Consider the following 21,394-nt stretch of genomic DNA (forward strand, 5'->3'; position numbering starts at 1 on the left):
CCCCAACACTGAAGGTCGCCCATTTATGTTAAAAGCCTAGAAGCATTTGGCTTGCTACCCTTCTCGTTCTGTATCGATTTCGTATTCAAGTTAGATATGCCAAGTCGGGGTAAGGAGCAAGCAGGCGAGAGCCATTGCAGCAAAATCATTCCTTACCAATTGTACTTTCTTGAAATAGCATTCCTGTATAACATTCAAAAAAGGAAAGGCATATTAAAGTTTGTATTTTCAGTATTTATTGAAATGTCTCATCCATTATTCCCATGCATTTACATCTTGAAAACATGCTTGCTGTTGAGTTCAGTCAATGCTTGTTTTTTGTCATGTACCAGTCACTTCTTTCCATTAACATAAGGACAATATGATTAAGATACTGTCCTCCTTTTAGGAACTTATTGTCTAATGAGTGAGATAGAGCCATAAAGAGATTCTGTTTCTCTTCTGGGGGAGTCCAAGTCTCCCAAAATTCAGCCCCAATATAGGGTTGCAGAATGAATTTTAGTTTAGAAACATAAATATTTTAATGAAGTTTTCATTTCAATCATGTTTTTTGTAAAGTAACTTTTATGTCTCAAGAAAACTTATGTGGGAAGTGGGCTTGGCCCAGTGGATAGGGCATCCGCCTACCACATGGGAGGTCCTTGGTTCACACCCCGGGCCTCCTTGACCCGTGTGGAGTTGGCCCACGTGCAGTGCTGATGCGCGCAAGGAGTGCCAGGCCACGCAGGTGTGTCCCCCGCATAGGGGAGCCCCACGTGCAAGGAGTGCGACCCGTAAGGAGAGCTGCCCAGCGCGAAAGAAAGTGCAACTTGCCCAGGAATGGCGCCGCCCAAATGGAGAGCTGACACAACAAGATGACACAACAAAAAGAAACACAGATTCCCGGTGCTGCTGATAAGGATGTAAGCGGTCACAGAAGGACACACAGCAAATGAACAAAGAGAGCAGACAACTCGGGGGGAAGGAGAGGGAGGGAGAGAAATAAATGAAAAATAAATCTTAAAAAAAAAAAAGTGGCAATACACAAACCACAAGTTAAGGCAACTTTTTCCTTTTGTTTCTAGTTTTGAATTTTAAACTGCTAAGGAGAATATACATTGTAGGGAAATTGTTTCAGAGTCTGTTAAATGTTTAAAAGACATGCTAGCAGTTGAGTTTCCATAATGTAATCTAAGCAGTCATGTCTTGGGAAAGTTCGAAACTTTTTGAGTCATCAATTTAGCATACCAAGTTATAAAACAAATTGGATCTTTAGAAAAGCAGGATGCATTGTCTTCATAAATAAGTGTTCAGTACATACAGTTCTAACTCTGACAGTAATTTCAGATGAAACACTATTAGTATAAGCATGCTGCAGATGCTTAACAAAACCAGACCTTTTTCAACCTCTAAAATACCCTACTGACTTTGATATTTGGTTTTCCCCTCTGTTTAGTTCTCATATTCTCTCCCATACATGATATTATACTTTCTTACACTGAGAACAGAAGAGACGTTTATATTTTTCATCATCCATGATTTTCCAAATCAAATCATTTATATATATCTATTCAAATGCTATATTTTACAGTTATGTCAGTTCTCACAAAAGTTCTGCACCTGTATTTTGATCCAAACTTCTGCACCAAGGAAAAGGACAATTCATAGGAACAATGATTAATATAAATATGTAAATTTTAATAAGTACTTGCTTACCATAATTATAGAGAAGGGAATATAAAATCTTTTCTGTGAGTTTTGAGCCAGTTTTGCTCTGAATATAATAATGAAGCAGAATGGAACAAAATGTAGCTGTTCCCTTTGCAAAACACTTCAACTATCCTCCCTATTCCAGAGTAACACAACCATTGTGCAGATTGCCCAGTGGCATTAAATACAGGGTGCTAAAATGTAATAGCAGGCAACAGTTGGGATTAACTTTGACATCTTCTGGTAAAACTGGTAAACCCTTCACTGGTATTAATGGGTAAAGATTTTTCTCCTTAGTAGAGTTAATTTTAAAGAAAGGTCTTATTTAAAACTTTAAAGTACAGTTTACAAATATACAAATAATAAAAAATGAAATGAGGTAAGTTAATGAAAAAGTATTTTATCTCTCTATTTTGTATAATAATGTGTTATATGCAGGAAAGCCTGTTTTTTTCAGTCAGCATTACACTTTTGAATCATTACATTAGCTTCATATTGAGGTTTTCTTAACATCCAACATCTATTTCCTGTAACTTTTTCCATTTCCAAATTTTGCCCACCCTGTAGCTTGATACATCAAACAAGCAAGAAATACCCTTTAATTATGCTTTATGATGAAATACCTTCAGTTAAGGTATCATGTAATAATTGAAAATAGTAACTGAAAATTAATTATTAATGAACAAATGTGTCACTGAGTCTGAAAATCCCTACAGGCTTTGGTTTGCATTTGAATCATTAGAAATATTTTTGGTGGAATGATGGATGAGATTACAGAAATTGTGATCTTAAGCATTTATATAAACATTGATAAATATGTATTACAGTGCAGTGGGCTTTATGTTTCGTTTTGTTTTAAGAATCTGTTATATATCAGTGGAGCCTTTGTATTATTACTTTTTTAATTTTTTATTCCCTCCCCCCTTGCAGCTTGTTTGCTGTCTGCTCTCTGTGTCCATTTGCTGTGCATTCTTCTGTGTCTGTGTTTATTTTGGTATAAATCCCCGCCCCCGCCCGCCTGCTTGCAACTTGCTTGCTATCTGTCCATTCATTGTGTGCTCTTCTGTGTTTTTACTTGTTTCCCTTTTTGTTGTGTCACCTTGCTGAGTGGGCTCTCCACAGCGCTTGCAGGCCAGCAGCTTTCTGCGGCATGCGGGCGAGCCTGCTTTCACAAGGAGGCCCGGGGACGCGAACTGAGGGCCTTTCGTATGGTAGATGGGAGCCCAACTGATTGAGCCACAGCCACTTCCCTGTATCACATTTTGACTGAAGCATTATAAATACCCCAGAAGCACTTAACAAAATCATCAGATAATGACTCAGTCTTTTTTTTTTTGTTTTAGCAACTTAGATTTGCCTCATGACAGGGAAAAACACATGCAAATATCTGTGTGTACACTCCCAGAGATGTGGAAAATACCCTGCAAATAAAAGTTCAAAAAGCTTCTTCATTCTCCCTTCCCCCACAGTGTTTATCTAGTAAAATTAAACAATTCACCCTCCTTTTCAGCAATGAATCTGTTTCCACCTGAGAAGTCAACATGAATATGCTCTGCCTCTCAAGATTTTAAAACTTTAATTTTCATTTTAGAAATATAGACCACATTCAGAATAATTCTTTGGGACTATTAAAAAAGATAATACGTATTTCTGGTCTTATTACTAGCTGGTTTTAATTTTTAAAACCTTATGAATGATAGGAGGGCACTCTTACTCTTTATTAACGCTTTTAAGGCTTAATTTCTAACATTATAAATTAGGGAGTTAGTGAGCCACAGTGTGATGTTCAACTTTTTTCCCCCTAAACTCATGTAATGTTTAAGAATTCCTTATGTATCCCTGCCCTGAGGATAATAAATGAAATGGCTTCCCAAGAATAAGTCTAGCTCTTAGTTGTTAAAGTTTATGGCAGTGTTTGCAGCGTTACCCTGTTGGATGAGAAGAAAATATTCAGTTCATCAGATTTCCTCTTGCTTCCTAAGTGAATCTGCCCTTTGTTATATGTCTTATTTACCAATCTGCTATGACAAATAACCAACAGTGGGTAGGCTTAAACAACAAGAATTTATTGGCTCGCGATTTTAGAGGCCAGAAGTCCCAAATCAAGGTGTCGTCAGGGCCATGTTTTCTCCCTGAAGTCTGCAGTGTTCTAGTGCTGGCCTGCCTCACGCTTTGGGGTTCTCTGCCTTCTGTCACACAGTCACACAGCAATCTCTCTCCTTGTGTCTGCTCCTCCGATTTCCACTGACTCCTGGCTCCTCTGGCTGCTTCTGAATTTCCGCTCCAGTAAGTCATCTGGTCATGTGGATTAAAGCTCACCCTGACTCAGTTTGGCCATATCTAAATAGGATCTTAGAAGATTCTATTCACAAATGAGTCCACTCCTTAATTGGTAAGACATTCTTCAAAAGATACTATTTATAAATGGGTTTACAGGGACATGGATTAAGATTAGGAAAATATCATTGTTGGGGTGCATAATTCAGTCCTCTACAGTATACTAAGTGGTCATATGCCAAACTGGTTCTGTTAAAACAACCTAGAATTGGGTATCATAAATTATGATATGTGAAATAATTGAAGAGAGATCTGGCCAGCTTTTCATAGGAATTTCCAAATCTGAGAACATTTTAAGTCTGTCACATCAGGACTTTTATTGTGGGTGTTGAAACTTTCCAACTAGGGAAAAATATTAGTTTCATTTTAATCTATGCTTAAAACTGACCTCTTAGTTGGAACAGGGACCTAACCCTTGGGTTTAATTATTCCTGAATCCCACTAAAAGAATTTATTCAACATATTCATGAATTTGATTTGGCAAATGTTTAGCTTTTTATAAGCAACCTGGGCTTCTCTGCAAGAGTTGAACCTTTCCAGAATAATCTTTTATAGTTTTCTTTTATGGCACTGTAAATTTAACTGGAGATATATTATCCCTATGTGGAACCTCACTTCAAATTTCTTTTTACTATAGCTAGTGAATCTGCAAATCAAAATTTCCCCATTTGGAGATTTGAAAGAAAGCTAAAGAATAATCTAGGGACTGAATAACATAGTGAGCCCAGACATGGATGAGAATTGTGGCTAATAGTTCAAATAAAAGAATGTCCTTCTATGAACTAGGACAAAGGTATATCACTATTGCAAGGTGGTAAGAATGTAGAGAAGCATGGGAAAATACAATTAATGTAACCTATGGACTATAGTTAACAACAATACTATAATATTCTTGCATCAATGCCAAAAATGTTCTGTTAATAATAGGGTGGTATGGAAATAATATACCAAATGTACACTATGGATCATAATTAATGGTAGTAGTCTGATGATATTGTCGCATAATCTGCAAAAAATGTTCCACAACAATGTAGTGTGTTGGTGGAGGGTTGTTGTATGGGAATTCCACACGTTTTGTAAGTTCCCAATCTCTAATAAAAATATATTTTTAAAAATTTCCCCATTTGGTAATAAATGACATAATCTTTCCTTGCAGATAAGAAATGAGATGTGTAGAAATTGTATGTGAATCTGATTTATTCCTCATCTTGTTGAGTATTGGCCCAAATCAGAAATTAACTAGATAAGGTGTCAGTACGTATTGGTGAGATTAGAAAAAGCAGTTGATTATATTTACTATGTAAGTAAATGTAGGTGCTTATTCATCTTAATGTTTGTTTGGCTTTTGTTTGTCAGTTAGTTTTTGTTAATAAATTATATAAAGACAAAATGTTTCAGTACCAAGAGCAGGGGCTCCGGAGGCAAACAAATGTAGGCTCAAGCTTTGGCGCCACCATTTATGACCCATTGGACCTAAAGGAATTTATTTAAACTTTATGAGCTTAGATGCCTCAAGTATAAAATGTGGAAAACAAGACCTATCTTGTAAGGCATCTAGCAGTGACTACTGCAGGGTAGAAATTTAATGAGACTAATAATAACTATTAAAAAGCTATTTGATTCATCTTTTATTTTGATGATTCCCAAGTATATGTCTAAGGTATCAAGGGATAGCATGAAATTGTCCAAAAATATTGAAAACACAGTTAATTTTAATTCATTTATTTTTAAAATCTATTTATTGTAGTAATTTAATTCTGAAGTGAGAGGCAAGAGTGTATGGAAATGTAATTACAACCAAAATACCAGTATTTTTTACTGTATGATTGTGCTACTGTGAGCTAAATATATTGTGTAATCTCATGGTGTTAATAACTTGAATATGACTCACCTGAAAATAAAATAAGATTAGAGAAGGGAGAGCTGAGTGTTAACTTGTGCAGAACTGTTAAAAAGGATGTATGTTAATCTTTGGAAATGAATAGAAATAGTGAAAGCCCAATATCATGTTTGCAACTGGCAGTGTTGTTATGTGTGTATGAAAGTGGTTTAAAGGGAAAGTAAGGTCATGTGTACTATTAAAAAGAAAGCTAAGAAATGTAACATGGAACTGTATAACATAATAAAACCACCTGTGAAATACAAACATGGGTAATATTGCATATATAAGACCGTTTTTCTTTGGAGCTGAACAAATGTACGTTAATACGAGATGTTCATGGCAGACTAAAAAAAAAACCATGCCAAGTGAAAGAAGCCAGACACGAAGTACTACATATTGTATGATTCCATTTATATAAAATATAAATATAAATCAATTTATAAAGATGAAATTAGATTAGTGGTTATGGAGGGCTGGGGATGGACTGTTAAGGGATTTGGAGTTTTTCTTTTTGGAGTAGTGAAATTGTTCTAAAATTTTTTGTGGTGATGAATGCACAACATTGTGATTCTACTAAAGCCATTGATTATACACTTTAGATAGATTGTTTGGTATGGGAATGTATGTCAATAATACTGCTTAAATAAATAAATAAATGTGCAGGAATAACCAGAAATAGCAGCTATGTACAACAAGGGAAGCATAGAGAGACTGAGAGTTGAAGGATTTTCTTGTTTATTTGTCTGTTTTTGTTTGTTATCATTGAAATAACGAAAATGCTCTAAGGTGGGAATGCAGAAGGATCTAGCCATTCTGGAGGACAGTTTGGCAGTTTCTCAAAAACCAGCTATAGATTTGCCATATGACCCAGCAATTCCACTGCTGGGTATATACCCAGTAGAACTGAAAACAAGAAAACAAACCGATATATGCACACCAATGTTTATAGCAGCATTGTTCACTGTTGCCAAAAGTTGGAATCAACCCAAATGCCCATCAACAGATGAATGGAAAAATAAAATGTGGTATATACATACAATGGAATACTACTCAACTTTAGGAACGAATACACTACAAACACACGTGATAACATGGATGAATCTTGAGAACCTTATGTTGAGTGAAGCAACCCAGGCATTGAAGGACAAATACTCCATGACCTCAATGATATAAAATAAGTAAACCTAGCTGCCTCAGAGAGCTAGAGACTGGATGATAGGCCTAAAGGAAATTGTGGGGTAGAGGAAGGATGTAAGCTGACACCTACATGGGAGAAATCTGTGATAAGCTGGAGGTAAGTATTTGTACAAGGAAGGGATAAAATGGGAGAATAGGGTTACTTTGGGTGGGGCTTTGCAGGCTTGAGGGGAGCTAGGGATGGGAGGATGGGTAATATTGCCCAAGAAATTGGGGGGAGGGTGGGGGAACATATGAACATAGGAGATTGTCAGGTATTTGGTTGAGAGTATAATGCTGAGAAAACTGTTTCAAAAATATAATAAGGAAGGTTACCTGTTTAAGATGTTTAAAGGGGATAATCCAATGCAGGAGAGGCTCCTAGGGAGTGTGTGAGTGCTCATTTTGCCATTGTGGGATATATCATTGGATAGAGACCCATAAAATGAGAGTGAAGGTATACCCACATCCTGGGGAGGACTGATCTTCTCAAATAGAGGGAATTGTATCTCTCGAGAGAAATGGTGGCTCCCAGTGCATTAGGGCAGTTGAGCATGTCAAGCCCTCAACACTGTTGCAAGTATCTCTGAACATGGCCCTTCAAGCAATGAAGATTGACTGTCACTGTGGGCCCTAAGGGGAGGGGCAAAGAGGTATTGAATAGATGGAATCGATGTAACTGTGTGGGCAATAGAAGTGTCCCACAAGATTACAAAAGGATGGATATAAGACATGTTAAATTACACCAAAAATGTATAGGGGCTGATAGGCTAAAATGTAAATCATAAGGTAAGACATAAGATAACTAAAAATTTAGAAAATTGCATAGTCTAAAATATAAACCACCATGTAAACCCAAATGTTACCTTGTTTGAAAGCTATTGTCTCAATATCTGTACATCAGTTTCAGTAAATATAGTATGAACATGTAAAAAGATTATTGCTGTGGAAGGGAAAAGGGGTTTATGTTGGATATGTGGGAGTACTGTATATTGTATATATGAATTACTGTGATCTAAAACTTTTGAGAAGATAAGCTTAATAATTAGGGTGAAAAAAAAGAAAAAGAAATGATGTAGATACTGAGGAAAAGACAGAAGAAGTTACATTGCCAATTTGCAAACAGGGCAACACTTATTGCAGTGATGAAGGCAAAACATCAAAAACAAAGCTTTTGCATTTTTTAATTTTTTGATATCCCTATTTATTTTTACCTTAATTTTTCTAAATGAATATGTATTCTATATCTAACCTTTAAACTCATCACTATATTCCATTTTACTATTAATGGACCCTGGCAATATATTGGGCTTCATTTTTGAAGAAGTTTTGGATCACAGACAGGTTCAAAAATGGCAGGGGAGGAATAGGGGTGGGATGTTATTGACAGGGGACACATGGTTGGCAGGGAGTTCTCCAGGGCATATATCTAGGGCACATAAAAAAGTTTCGATATTTTCATAGTGGTTACAAACAAAAACAACAACTGAGGGAGTGCTGAGTTCCTAGCCAGGGGAGCTCTATCACAGTCCCTAAAGGAACAGCAACAACCCCCCAAGTGCAACAGCAAAGACCAAAAAGGAAGGAAGATCCAACAATGAGCCCTGGATACTAATGACTATGCTTATAAGCCTGTGCACCTGAAATAAGAACAAGGCCTAGAGCTGCAGGGTGCCTAAGAGTTACCTCCTGAGAGCCTCCGTGTTGCTCAAATGTGGCCAGTCTCGAAGCCAAACTCAGCATGTAAATGTGTTACCTTCTTCCCAGTGTAGGACATGACTCCCGGGGATGAGCCTCCCTGGCACCGAGGGATTACTACCAAGTACCAACTGATGATGTAACTAGAAAATGACCTTGAATAAAAGAGTCAACTCGGACCAGCAGAATATCTCAGTCCACATATAATACCAGGAGTTAAAAATGCTTTTTGACCTGAATAAAAGGGGGAAATGGAAAGAACAAATGAGTTTATATGGCTATGAGTCTCCAAAAAGAGCCGGGAGGTTATCACAGGGGTTGCCCTTATGCATACCTGAGCAGAGTCCCAAAGACAGATAAAGTAGATACAACACCAGGTATTTGTTCTTCTGAGGGCCACAGAGACCCACAGGTTCTATGGTCATGGCAGATGGAGTTCAGTGCCATGTCAGCTGGCCCCACTTTGGAGTTTGTATTTCTGTGTGATGGAGCTGGACTCAGATGTACTCTTTGCCCACAAGCCTCTCCTGTTACTTTTACTGGAACTGTAGTTGGTGCTGGGGTTTAATGTATACCCAGGGGACCTGAATCTCTGGACTGACCATATGATAGCCAGGCCCTGAGCCCCAACAGACTTGCAACTCCGACACTCTGGTTTATTGGACTTACCCCACTCAGCTAACATGGAGGTGAAGAAGGTCAACTGTCACACCAGGGAGCCAAGAGTGCCTACAAGTGAAAGCAGGAGAATTGCATCCAGCATCCATGTGGAACCTAAGCCCCCTCTTGATATAGATGTGGAGTGGACACAACCATTCTAAGATCCACAGGATGGAGGAATAGAGTATGGATGAGAGTGGACTTACTGATATTCTATTCATGAACTATTGTGATTAGTAATCGAAGAAAATGTGGCATTGGTGTGGAGAAAGTGGCCATGGTGGCTGCTGGGGGTAGGGAGTGGAAGGAAGAGATGTGATGTGGGGGCATTTTCGGGAGTTGGAGTTGTCCTGGGTGGTGCTGCAGGGACAGTTACTGGACATTGTATGTCTTCCCATGGCCCACTGGGTGGACTGTGGGGGAGTGTGAGCTATGGTGTGGACCATTGACCACGAGGTACAGCGGTACTCAGAGATGTATTCACCAAATGCAATGAATATCTCATGATGATGGAGGAGGTGGTTGTTTTGAGGGAAGGAGTGGGATGAGGGGGGTGGGGGTATATGGGGACCTCATATTTTTTTAATGTAACATTAAAAAATAAAGACAAAAATAAAAAATAATGCTGGCACATGTACTAAGAAATGTGTGCAAGAGCAGTAAAAACAGTATAGTTTTGTTATAGCCAAAAATTGTAAACACCACGATATCAACTAATGGGAAATAATTAATTACAATTTAATATATATTTTCAGTAGAAATGTCTATAGGGCAATTAAAAAGAATGAGTTAGATCTACATATATTAAAGCAGAACCATCTCCAAAATGTCTGTTAAGGGATAAAAGCAAGGTACAGCACATATAGAATGGTCCCAATTTTATAAAATAAAGAAAAAGAATCTATGATCTTGTATATTTGTTTGAATGCTTATAAATGCATTGAAAAAGTCACCATTCTAACGTTAACTGTTGTTTCTGGCAATAGGGGTAGATTGACAGGATAAAAGCTGATTTTGTTGATGTGCCACATGTAGCAGTTTTATTAAAAATACAATTTTTTCCAAGTTCCCATATTTATCAGGCAATCTATTGGATATGAGATATACAGTAGTGAATAAAACAGTCAGGATCCCTGTCTTTGGAAGGCTCACCTTCTAGTGGATTCAGGTTTCAAATTGTCTTCTCTCCTCTGTAATGGCTGGCCCCTACTCTTGTAAGACCCCCACGCCCACAGAAAAATATGTCAAGTCAACTTCCTATACTTTTCATGACCTCATGAAGAAATGTATGAATAAAGTCCATATGCCTTTGCTTAAAAAAGAAAAAAAAAAGAAAACACTCTAATAATGATTGAAGTAATGAATGCACAGCTGTGTCATTTATACCAACTACTATTGATAATAACCTTTGAACAAAGGGAAAAAAAGCCAGCCCATTTCTGGTACTTTACATCAGCAGCCCTTTGGCAAACTGAGACAGAAGGCCAGCTCAGTAGCCAGGAGGGTGAGCCCAAGAGCCATGGAGATCACTCCCAGGCAGGACTGAATTATAATAAAAAACATGCATCATTTGCCTTAAAAAACCCCAAAAATACAAATAAAACAGTATTTGTGTGCCTTGTATAATCCTCAGTTGCTAAACTTTTCAAATATGAAAATGGTAGTATAATTTTAACCTTTTCCTGTTATGAGTTTGAAGAATGATTTTAAATCATATTTATTTTTTCCTTGAGAAAATTAAAAGGAAGTTAACTGTAGGGACTTTTCAGATGAAGTACTATGTGGGACAAACAGGGAGGATTTAGTTTTCATTTTCTGTCTTTCTGAACCACCTGCATTTTCTAACCAAGCACTTGTAATGTTTTGGAAATTATCAGTGAGGTAATATCTGTAGTGGGATTAAGGACCATTTTTGTTTGCTTTTATCTTTATATTTTTGTATTAAAACTAATTAAATTTATTTTTTTTTCACAAAATTCCATTTTTAATTTTTAAATTAAAAAATCTTTGAAAAACTTGAAATCAAATGCAAATATTCTTGTTTCAAATTCTTTTCTTATCAGACTATCAAGTTGAGATAACTCAAATGAGAAATAAGGGGAAATTAATTACATTGATTAATAGAAAGATAGTTTTAGTTTATTTTCCTCATAAATTTAAGAATCAAACCACTAATAAAAATAGTAAAACAAAATGAGATTTTAACAAGTATTTAGAGAGTGGATGTAGCTCAAGCAGTTGAGCGCTCTCCTCCCCCATGGGAGGTGTCGGGTTCAGTTCTCATGCCTCCTAAAGAAAAAATAAACAAGGAGCAGACAATGAACCGACAAGGAGTAAAAACAATGGGCAGAAAATGAGGGCAAACAATGAGCTTAAAAACAAGGAGCAAACGGACAAGGGAGTCAACTCAGGGATGGGGGGAATTTATAAAAAAGTAATTAAAAATGTTGATCAAGTAAACTCTAACATCCATATCATACTTTACTGTTTTTCAAACATATAGCAAAAGTCACCATCGGAGTCATTTATTGGCCGAGAGAAAAGATCAAATTCTCAGTCATACATTGGACGACCAATTCAGCTCGATAAGATTTTGATGTCTAAAGTTAAAGTGCCGCACACATTTGTCATCCACTCCTACACCCGGCCCACAGTGTGCCAGTACTGCAAGAAGCTTCTCAAGGGGCTTTTCAGGCAGGGCCTGCAGTGCAAAGGTAAGAGAGAATGATCTTGTCATCAAATGTTTACCAGCCAAACTTTGATCCTTTTATTTAGTCAGTCATCTACTAGAAGTTACTATTGTTTTTTTCATAACTTCTCCCTCTGATGAGTTCTTGTTTTTGTTTTTTGTTTTGCTTTGTTTTGAAATCATTGTGATTAGATTGCAGATTCAACTGTCATAAACGCTGTGCACCAAAAGTACCAAACAACTGCCTGGGTGAAGTGACCATTAATGGAGGTATGTAAAAGCCATGCCCATTCTTCTTCCCTGTTAGAAAGTGTAAAAATTATGACCTAGTGGGTTTTTCATTTTTTTATGTTTGGATTTTGTGACCCAGCCCAAGGTAAATTATGACCTGAGTTTGTTCTGCTTTACTTTAGAAAAGTACTCAGTCCAACTCACTTTAGTTCTGATAAAAACCAAAGAGGCTTTCTTGACACTGTGAATAGCTAGTTCTGAAAGCTTGGACATCCAAGATTTCTTTCCCATTTCTCTTATTTTATACTCCTATCCTCATTTGTTTTGGAAATATGGACCTGGTTGTCCTGTCCACAAGTTCTTGCTCTCAGTCTCTTTTCCACCAAACTTCTCAATCTACACATTGAGACAGAAGTTGAGTTTTCTTCCGTTTGCTAAGGGAAGAATCACAGAGACTGGCCTGTGAGGAAATAGTCATCCCCTTCCTTCCTCCACTTGCTCCAGAGAAACAGAACTGACAGGGGAAATTATATATATTTTTTAAGAGATTTATTATAGGAATTGGCTCATAAGACCATCGTGATTGGTTAGTCTGAATTCTATAGAGCAGGACACAAGCTGGACACTCTGATAAAGGTGAAGTTTTATTCCCCAGCAGAAGCTGGCTGGCTCAAGAAGACATAGAAATTTTTCTAACATCTGAAATCCTCAGTTCTCACTTTTAGACATGGCTTTTGTCAGCCATAGATGCTGTCACTGAATAATGATGTAAATCCATCTACAAAATTCCTTCACAGTTACAATCAGGTCAGTGCTTACTTAATAACCAAACAACTGGACACCATCATCTGTGATTATTTATCTTCATCTTTAACAATAAAAACAACTCTAATTCAGGTAATTAAAAAAATATATATATCCTATATAAAAACTCTTACTGTGTAAGTTAACTTTGAAGGATTCCTAAGAAAACTGTTGTAACCTTAAAAAAAAAGCTTCACATATTCTCTCACATTATATTCATAATGGTTCTCTCCCAAAGTATTTGATTTCAGTATACCAGTCTAACTTTTTCCATAGATAGTGGACTGATTTTGACTTCAATCTGGTATCAGGTTTTTTATTTATTTGGGAAGAATAATGACTATAGAAAAACAGAGGAACCAGTGAACAATTTCGTTGCTAAAAAAGCTGAAGATTAAGTGATTGTCTTTGTTCTACAACTTTCCTCTCTAACATAAATATGTACCTGGAAGAAGGGAGAGCACTCCAGGAGAGCATTCCTTTACTAGTATCTGTCTTGGAGATTAATGAATTAGTTGACGAAATTGAAAGCTTGGCACTCTTCCCACCTCTGTAATACATGATATTGACTTTGTTCGGGCCAGGGTATGTGAATGTGTACTTGATAACCATAAGCATGTGGAAATGTGTAATTTTTGATATTGTTGATTACTTTGAAATTGCATTTTCACATACCGTCAGAAAAATCTGGTAAAATATGAATTTTCCAAGCTTAGCAGTGTAGTGTTACTAATTGATTCATTGGCTAACTTTAAAATAAATTACTTTACATTAGTACATGATTTCTTGCATTAGCATCAAAGGTATAATGGCAGGGTTCAATATACTTCAAATATCGAATATCTTAGGTCTTCAAAACTTACTGGTATGTGACCAATTTAATATATTGAAATCTGTAATTAAAAAAAAATACTCCAATAGCAAGAATAAGTGACCCTGAATCTATTTTTTTTAATGAGAAGGTTTCCCTCATCTTCTCATGTATGTATTTTCCCCCCAGAGGTATGCTACTAAAATCAGACCCATTTCCTACTCATATGTACCTGATATCAATTTGCCTAATTGCATTTTACTCCTATCCTACCCTTGACTTCCTTCCAAAGCTTTCCATGCTTTTTCATGTTCTTATGCTTAGGGGCACAGAAAACACGTATCTTCCTGTAAAATTGTATATTCATCCTCTCATAAATTCAGAAACTTCTGAACTAAAATCAAATAATAAAGTGAAAGGAAAGATTTGTTCTCCATGTGACTTTTTAGGGCTTCTAATGGATTTGCTCACATTGCCTAAATTAATTTTAAGCCCTGGCTCTAGGAGTCCAGGCTTATCTTCATGGCTGCAAAATAATTTTCTAGAATTGCTTAGCCCTGGGGCAGAGTCTGATGTGGTCATGGAAGAAGGGAGTGATGACAATGACAGTGAAAGGAACAGTGGGCTCATCGATGACATGGAAGAGGCAATGGTCCAAGATGCTGAGATGGCGATGGCAGAATGTCTGAATGACAGTGGAGAGATGCAGGACCCAGACCAGGACCATGAGGACTCCAACAGAACCATCAGGTGAGGGTGACCCTGCCAGACCTCAAGCAAACAGTGGAACACCACATCCGATTAGCTTTCTAAAGCTCTTTGACATTCTACCATTATAACAGAAATTCAAAGTATCTGTTCAGTTTATTTATGAATGAGTTGTACACCGTCAGAGAGACTAGTGTTAAGAGGTCTAGATTCCCATGGAAAAGTATAGTTTGCGTCCTTTCCTAGCTTTGCCTCATGCATTGACCCATTTGCTTTTACACATGAGGCACACTCATATTTGTCAACCACAAGTTTACTGCTAAGTTAATATTTATACAAAGTTCATTGTATGAAAATACAAAGATCGCAGGTACTATTTTATAGGTGGCCCCTAGCAATACCACATTATGTCTGCACCTCACTGTTCTTGATTTCATTTCAGAAATATGTGTGATTTTACATTTGTGATTTAATTATTTATACATTTTGATTACTAGATGATTCCCATTTTTTATATCATGGGTTGGCAAACTGTGGCCACTAGGCCAAATCAAGCCTGCCACCTGTTTTGTAATAAAGTTGTGTTTGGAATGTAGCCACACTCATTCATATTGTCTGTGGCTGCTTTTCCCCCACAATGACAGAGTTAAGTACTCTACAAAGCCTAAAGTATTTATTCACTAGCCATTTATGGAAAAGGTTGCCAACCTTTGATTTATATTATAAAGCAGATTGAAACTTTACGTCCATTTTACAAGTGGCATATTCATTAACAATAAATTATGCCTTTTCCTGGCATAATAAACATTTTAAATATGCTGGAAAATACTAGTCTTATGCCCCAACTGTCTTTAGAAGATGTGCATTTTGTTATCACTAAGGGTTTTGTGGGGTGAGTGTGAAAAGAGAGAGAAGAAAGAGAAAGAAAAAAGGATTTAAGATCAGCATAATTCCATGAGCAATTGTTATTTAAATGACAGTTTAAACAACAGACTCTGGTTTTTATGAAACTATATAAAGAGACTAAAATTCTCATTGGATTATATAATATGAACATGATTAATATTTTTCCTGTAATGAGTAAGCAAATAAGCATTCATGTGTGATTCTGAGTGCAAAGACCTCAGTACACCATAATAATAATCTACCTGTTATGTAGCTGAAAACTGAACATCATATAGTTCAACCACAAAGTAAGGTGCTTATTCTCCTGCCTCAGATTTCCGAAATGTACATTTCAAGTGCCCATCACTCCAGAGTAACCAGGGTCCTGAACCTTCATGCTCCAACAATGCATTTCACTAAAAATAGGATATGAATTTTTTGGCTTTCACTTTGAAATAGCTCAAATAAGGTTTATGCATGAAAAGAAGATCTGTATAGAAAACATTTCTCTTCTAAAATATTTTGACTTTTCAAGTCCATCAACAAGCAACAATATCCCACTCATGAGAATTGTGCAGTCTGTGAAACACACCAAGAGGAAAAGCAGCACTGTGATGAAGGAAGGCTGGATGGTCCACTACACCAGCAAGGATACGCTGGTAAGATCCGCAGTGAGCAAGTTTCTCTTGTCTTTAATGACAGTGTTGCTAATGCTCCATGAGAACTGTGGGGTATCTGGGTTTCCTGGAGCATACCTGAGTACAGCGTGAGATCCAGTCAGATGGAGCATGTAACAAGTGTCTGGGTTTCAGCTGAAGTTGAGCAAGCAACTGAGTTAGAACAAAAATACAGAAAGCAATTTTGTGGAAACAGAATCATTTACATCTATTACTTGAGATGATCTCCAAAGAACTTGAGTGCCTGCCTATCAGTTTATTGCAGTCAAGAAAGCTACAGCTTCACAATGCTCTTCTGCAATTCAGGATTTTAAATGAAACACTACGTTATAGGGAGGCAAGCAACAACGTAAATATTATATATTCCACAAATCATTTCACTTATAAATTGACCCGTTGAGGACTGTAGGAACTCTATACTTTATTGGGTAAAGGATCACATATACATTTTAATTTTTTCAATTTACTGAGTCTGCTCAATATTTCGGATTTTCCTAATGTGTATTTGTGTGAGAGAAAAAATGTGATCCATGTTTCAGAGTTAAATTAATCATTTCTGAGTCACTGGTAGCGTTTCCCTCATCCCTTCCTTTTTATAATATCCCCATCATTTCTTTGGACACCTATGACGTAATTGCTCTATTTGTATTCTCAACCTCTGCTGGAGAGTTACTTGTCTTATTGTAGGACTCAGTTGAACACCACTTAATGCTTCCCAGATATGGTGCAAAGTGCCTAAAGTATATTTAATCTGTTTAACTGGTCTAAGAGTGATTGTGGAAGGGACCAATAATAATTTTACCTTTGGGTCTAAAAAGATGAAAAACACACACACACTTTAAAAATCATGTAAAATCATACTTAGAGTGAACAAGGACCTAATCACAAAATCAAAATGATAGATCTGTAGTGAGATTACAAGAAGGTAGAATTGTTGGATATATTCCCCTGACTTTCCTAGTTGATGCCATGGAATTTACTCTACAATCAATCATATTATTCCCAGGCTCTGTTGTAACATTAAAAATTCTTCTATCTCTAATGGAAGACAGAAAACCTGGCTAGGTCAGCATGGCATTTCTTAGGTTCTAAAACAATGAGCATATGTAGACACTACATTTCTGGTTAAACCTTTTTATTTTATTACAAACTACAAATCCAGCTTCAGCTGGTACTCAAATGAATTTTAAAATGGTGTCGCCTCTTTACCGTGCATTTACTCAATGCCAGGAACTGCACTAGGTGCTACCACATCATCTCCTTTATTACTCATAACTCTGTGGTGTAATGTGGAAAGTTATCTCAGAATGTTTGCTAAGTAGTCAACTTCCAGAGTCTGAAATTGAGTATGGGTCTGCTTGATTCAAAGCCTGTGCTTTTCCCACCATCAAATGCTATGCCTCCATTGGGAAAACATTTCGATTATATTAGTCTTGGATATTTTTTAAGGTTTTAAAAGATCCTGAATATTCTCTTTCAGCGGAAACGGCACTATTGGAGATTGGATAGCAAATGCATTACCCTCTTTCAAAATGACACAGGAAGCAGGTACTACAAGGTAAGGGTGGCTTTTTTCTTGATTGGGATCTTATGCTCCGTTTTGCTTTCTCGTGAGAATGTAGAGTATCAGAAACAAAGAATAGGAAAAAGACCTTGACCAAAAGGGGGAAAGGGTAAAGACAAATGAGTTTATGTGGTTAAGAGCTTCAAAGTGAGTCAGGAGGTCATTAAGATGTGTTTACGCTTATGCACATCTCAGCAGGACCTTATTGACTGCCACAGTAAATACTGCCTCAAGTAGCAGGGCTCCTGAGGGTTCTGGAGACATCCAGACATTATAGGCAGGGCTAACAGCTCAGGAGTTTGGCGCCCTGTCAGTGGGCCCTACTTTGGAATTTATGCTCCCCAGTGTGAGAGTTGAGCTCAGTTGTGTTTTCCGTACACATTCTGCCCCTTATATTTGAACCTGTAGTTAGCACTAGAGTTGATAGGTTTATGTCCAAGATGTTTAAATCTTTGGGCTTTCCATGTGCCAGTTGGGCCCAGAATCTCAATAGGGTTGCAATACCTACTCTCCAGTTCATTGGATTCACCCAGGACAACTAACAGGAAATGATGATGGACAACGACTATCCCAAGGAACAGAGAGTCTACAACTGCAAGCAAGATAGTCCCATGCATCTGCCCCACGGGATCTAAGCCCCCTCTCAGAGGCGGAGTGGGTACCAACATCCCAGGATCCTCAGGATTGGGAAATGAATGATGAACTACAGTAGACTTACTGTTATTCTACTATAGACTTATAGCTATTCTAGCAATGGAAAAACTTGTATCATTGATGTGGAGGCAGTGGCCACCAGAGGTTCTGAGAGGAAGGAAAGTGGAAAAGTAGACTTAATATGGGGGCATTTTCGGGACATTGGAGTTGTCCTGAATGACATTGCAATGATAGATACAAGCCATTATATATCTGATCATAACTTACAAAATTGTGTGGGGGAAAGTTTAAACTATAATTTAATGTACAATTAGTGGCAGTGCTCCAATATGTGTTCATCAATTGTAATAAATGTACCACACTAATGAAGGATGTTGTTAATGTGGGAAGTGTGAGGGGGTAGGGATTGGGGCATATGGGAATCGCCTATATTTTCTATGTGTCATTTATGTAACCTAAGTATCTTTAAAAAAACAAAACACAGAATACATAGTAACAGTAATGACTGTTACTGTGTTTGCTCCAAGAGATAATTTTTTTCTTTTCTTTAATTTAAAAATTTCTGGGTTGTCAGATTGTAACCTTGTGATTCACTTATAAATTTCATGTTTTTCTGGGGAGTACTTCTGGCTTCATGGGATGGGGAGAGGGAGCTTAATTGAGACTTTCAGCAGGAATGTGTGATTTACCTAGAAATTTTGAAATCACAAAAAATTAACAAACAGTAAATTCCTGACAGTTTCTACATATTTTCTTGCATCTTTGGCCTTGCAGCACATCAGTGGGGGTTAAGAAGCATTTTATGATTTCTCCATGATAATTTCCATACAGAGCATTTTCCTTTAGAGAAGAAATGGACAGCAATTTTTGTTGTGTCCTTCTACACTAAATATAGATGTGGCATAATGTGTTACTTAATAAAATGGATTTGAAATAATTCATAGCAAAAACAGTAAACCTTTCTTCCTTCAAATGCAATGCAGAATTGGGGATAGTTGATCTGATTATCTATAGCCACTTACACAGATCTAAAAGAAGAAAGAAACCTCAATATTTTTCATTAAAATTTTTATTTTAAAAGTTGTTAATTCTTAGTAACTCTATACTTCCTGAAGGACAATTGGCATTTTTAAAATTTTTCAAGTAGTTTAAAAAACAACTGCTTTGTAAAGCAATTGCTCTTGTATTTGTCACTAAGACTATTCACTTAGCTATATTATAGTTACATGTTTAGAATTAAATTGTAGGATTCATTTTCAGTGTCTTAAAGAATCATTAAAAATAGCCATGCATACTCAAATGCCTTTAAAAGTGCTGTTATTCTACCTCACAGAAAAATTACCATTTACATTACCATTCTTGGATTTTATGAAATTCAAAATCATTATTATTAAACGTATTTATTCTTGTCTTGGGAATATAGGGGAAAATCACTTGTTTTTTTTCCAGAAAAATGACATGGTAAGTTTACATAGTCAAGTTTATTTTATTTTGCTGAGTAGTAATATGTTTTATAAAGCCATTCTGAATAAATGGTGGTTATTCATAATGTCATTTCTTGCCTGTTCCTGGCATGAATTTTTTTTGAAGGTTGACAAGTTTTTAATAAACTGCATTTAGCACACTCTTTCTTCCATAGGAAATTCCTTTATCAGAAATTTTATCTCTGGAACCAGCAAAAACTTCAGCTTTGACTCCTAATGGGGCCAATCCTCATTGTTTTGAAATCACTACAGCAAATGTAGTGTATTACGTGGGAGAAAATGTGGTCAATCCTTCCAGCCCACCACCAAATAATAGTGTCATCACCAGTGGAGTTGGTGCAGACGTGGCCAGAATGTGGGAGATGGCGATCCAGCATGCCCTCATGCCCGTCATCCCCAAGGGGCCGTCTGTGGGCTCAGGAACGAACTCGCACAGTGAGTCTGCCCATTTTCACCTATAGCATGACACTTGTCTACCTATCCCTGATACAGTCTATCTATGTCCTGTCTTTCCAGGGAACAGAATGAAGAAAGCCTTCTTGGGAATGATTTCGTTTACTTGGGAAATAGCTTCTTTAAATAAAAGCTGCTTGTCAAGCATACTAGGACATACTAGGAAATTTCACTCCTTACATTACTCTATTTTATTATCTTTATTTCATATTAAGAATTTTAACAAATTCATGTAAAATCTGTGTATAATTAGTGCCAAAGCAGAATCCTTGAGATATCAATCATAATTTCTCTGAATCATAAAGAATTAATGTAGCCAGCTTGAGCCTGACCTGGAATATCAGAGTCTTTTAATTTGCAAATCTGAATTAATATATTTCCCCCATACCACCTAATGCGGTACTCTGTGCAGAGTACTCGGTAACTCTTGATAAATTTATCCTAGGGAAAATCTGTTCATTAGTAGTATGGCATAGATTTTGCTGAAATGCAATCAGGACCAAGTCTTTAGAATGAAGGAAAAATATAAATTTTAGACAGTTAAAAAAAAAAGTAAGATTCTAAATTTCAGAATTATCAAAATAATGAAGTCAGTGAATTAACTTCTGTTCTTTACGTTAGTGTTTTATTTGTTGGTCTTCACTGTGTGTTTATGTATTTATCTCCACGTAGACACAGATATTAATAGACTGTGTCTACATTGGTGCTAAGCATGAGTTCTTTATTTTAATCCCAAAACAACCTCAACAAGTAGACCTAAATGATTAGCCTATTTTCCAGGTGAAGAAACCAAAACCTAGAGAGATTAAATTGCCTGCGTATCAGAGCTAAGAAGTGGCAGAGTCAGTGCTGGAAACCCAGTCTAACATTATATTAAATTGATAAAATATTTTCAAAACCAAGAATATAATGAATCTGTAATTTTAAAAGGAAAGTAATATTGTAATAGAGATTTGACTTAGAAAAAACCCAGTTGCTATGATTTATTTTAA

At 36.7% G+C, this 21,394-nt stretch overlaps 1 protein-coding gene across 2 annotated transcripts in view; it reads left to right on the top strand.

Annotated features, from left to right (window-relative positions):
* The window catches only part of PRKD1 (protein kinase D1), a 338,427-nt gene that overhangs the window by 266,616 nt on the left and 50,417 nt on the right, over window positions 1–21,394 (top strand). For both annotated transcript variants that reach the window (XM_058293627.2, XM_058293628.2), the window contains 6 exons: window positions 11,946–12,156; window positions 12,324–12,401; window positions 14,523–14,727; window positions 16,106–16,229; window positions 17,728–17,805; window positions 20,105–20,384. In XM_058293627.2, the coding sequence (XP_058149610.1) occupies window positions 11,946–12,156; window positions 12,324–12,401; window positions 14,523–14,727; window positions 16,106–16,229; window positions 17,728–17,805; window positions 20,105–20,384 (976 nt within the window). The remainder of the gene's footprint in view (window positions 1–11,945; window positions 12,157–12,323; window positions 12,402–14,522; window positions 14,728–16,105; window positions 16,230–17,727; window positions 17,806–20,104; window positions 20,385–21,394) is intronic.

This window comes from Dasypus novemcinctus, chromosome 3 (genome assembly GCF_030445035.2).
Source record: "Dasypus novemcinctus isolate mDasNov1 chromosome 3, mDasNov1.1.hap2, whole genome shotgun sequence".
NCBI lineage: Eukaryota > Metazoa > Chordata > Mammalia > Cingulata > Dasypodidae > Dasypus > Dasypus novemcinctus.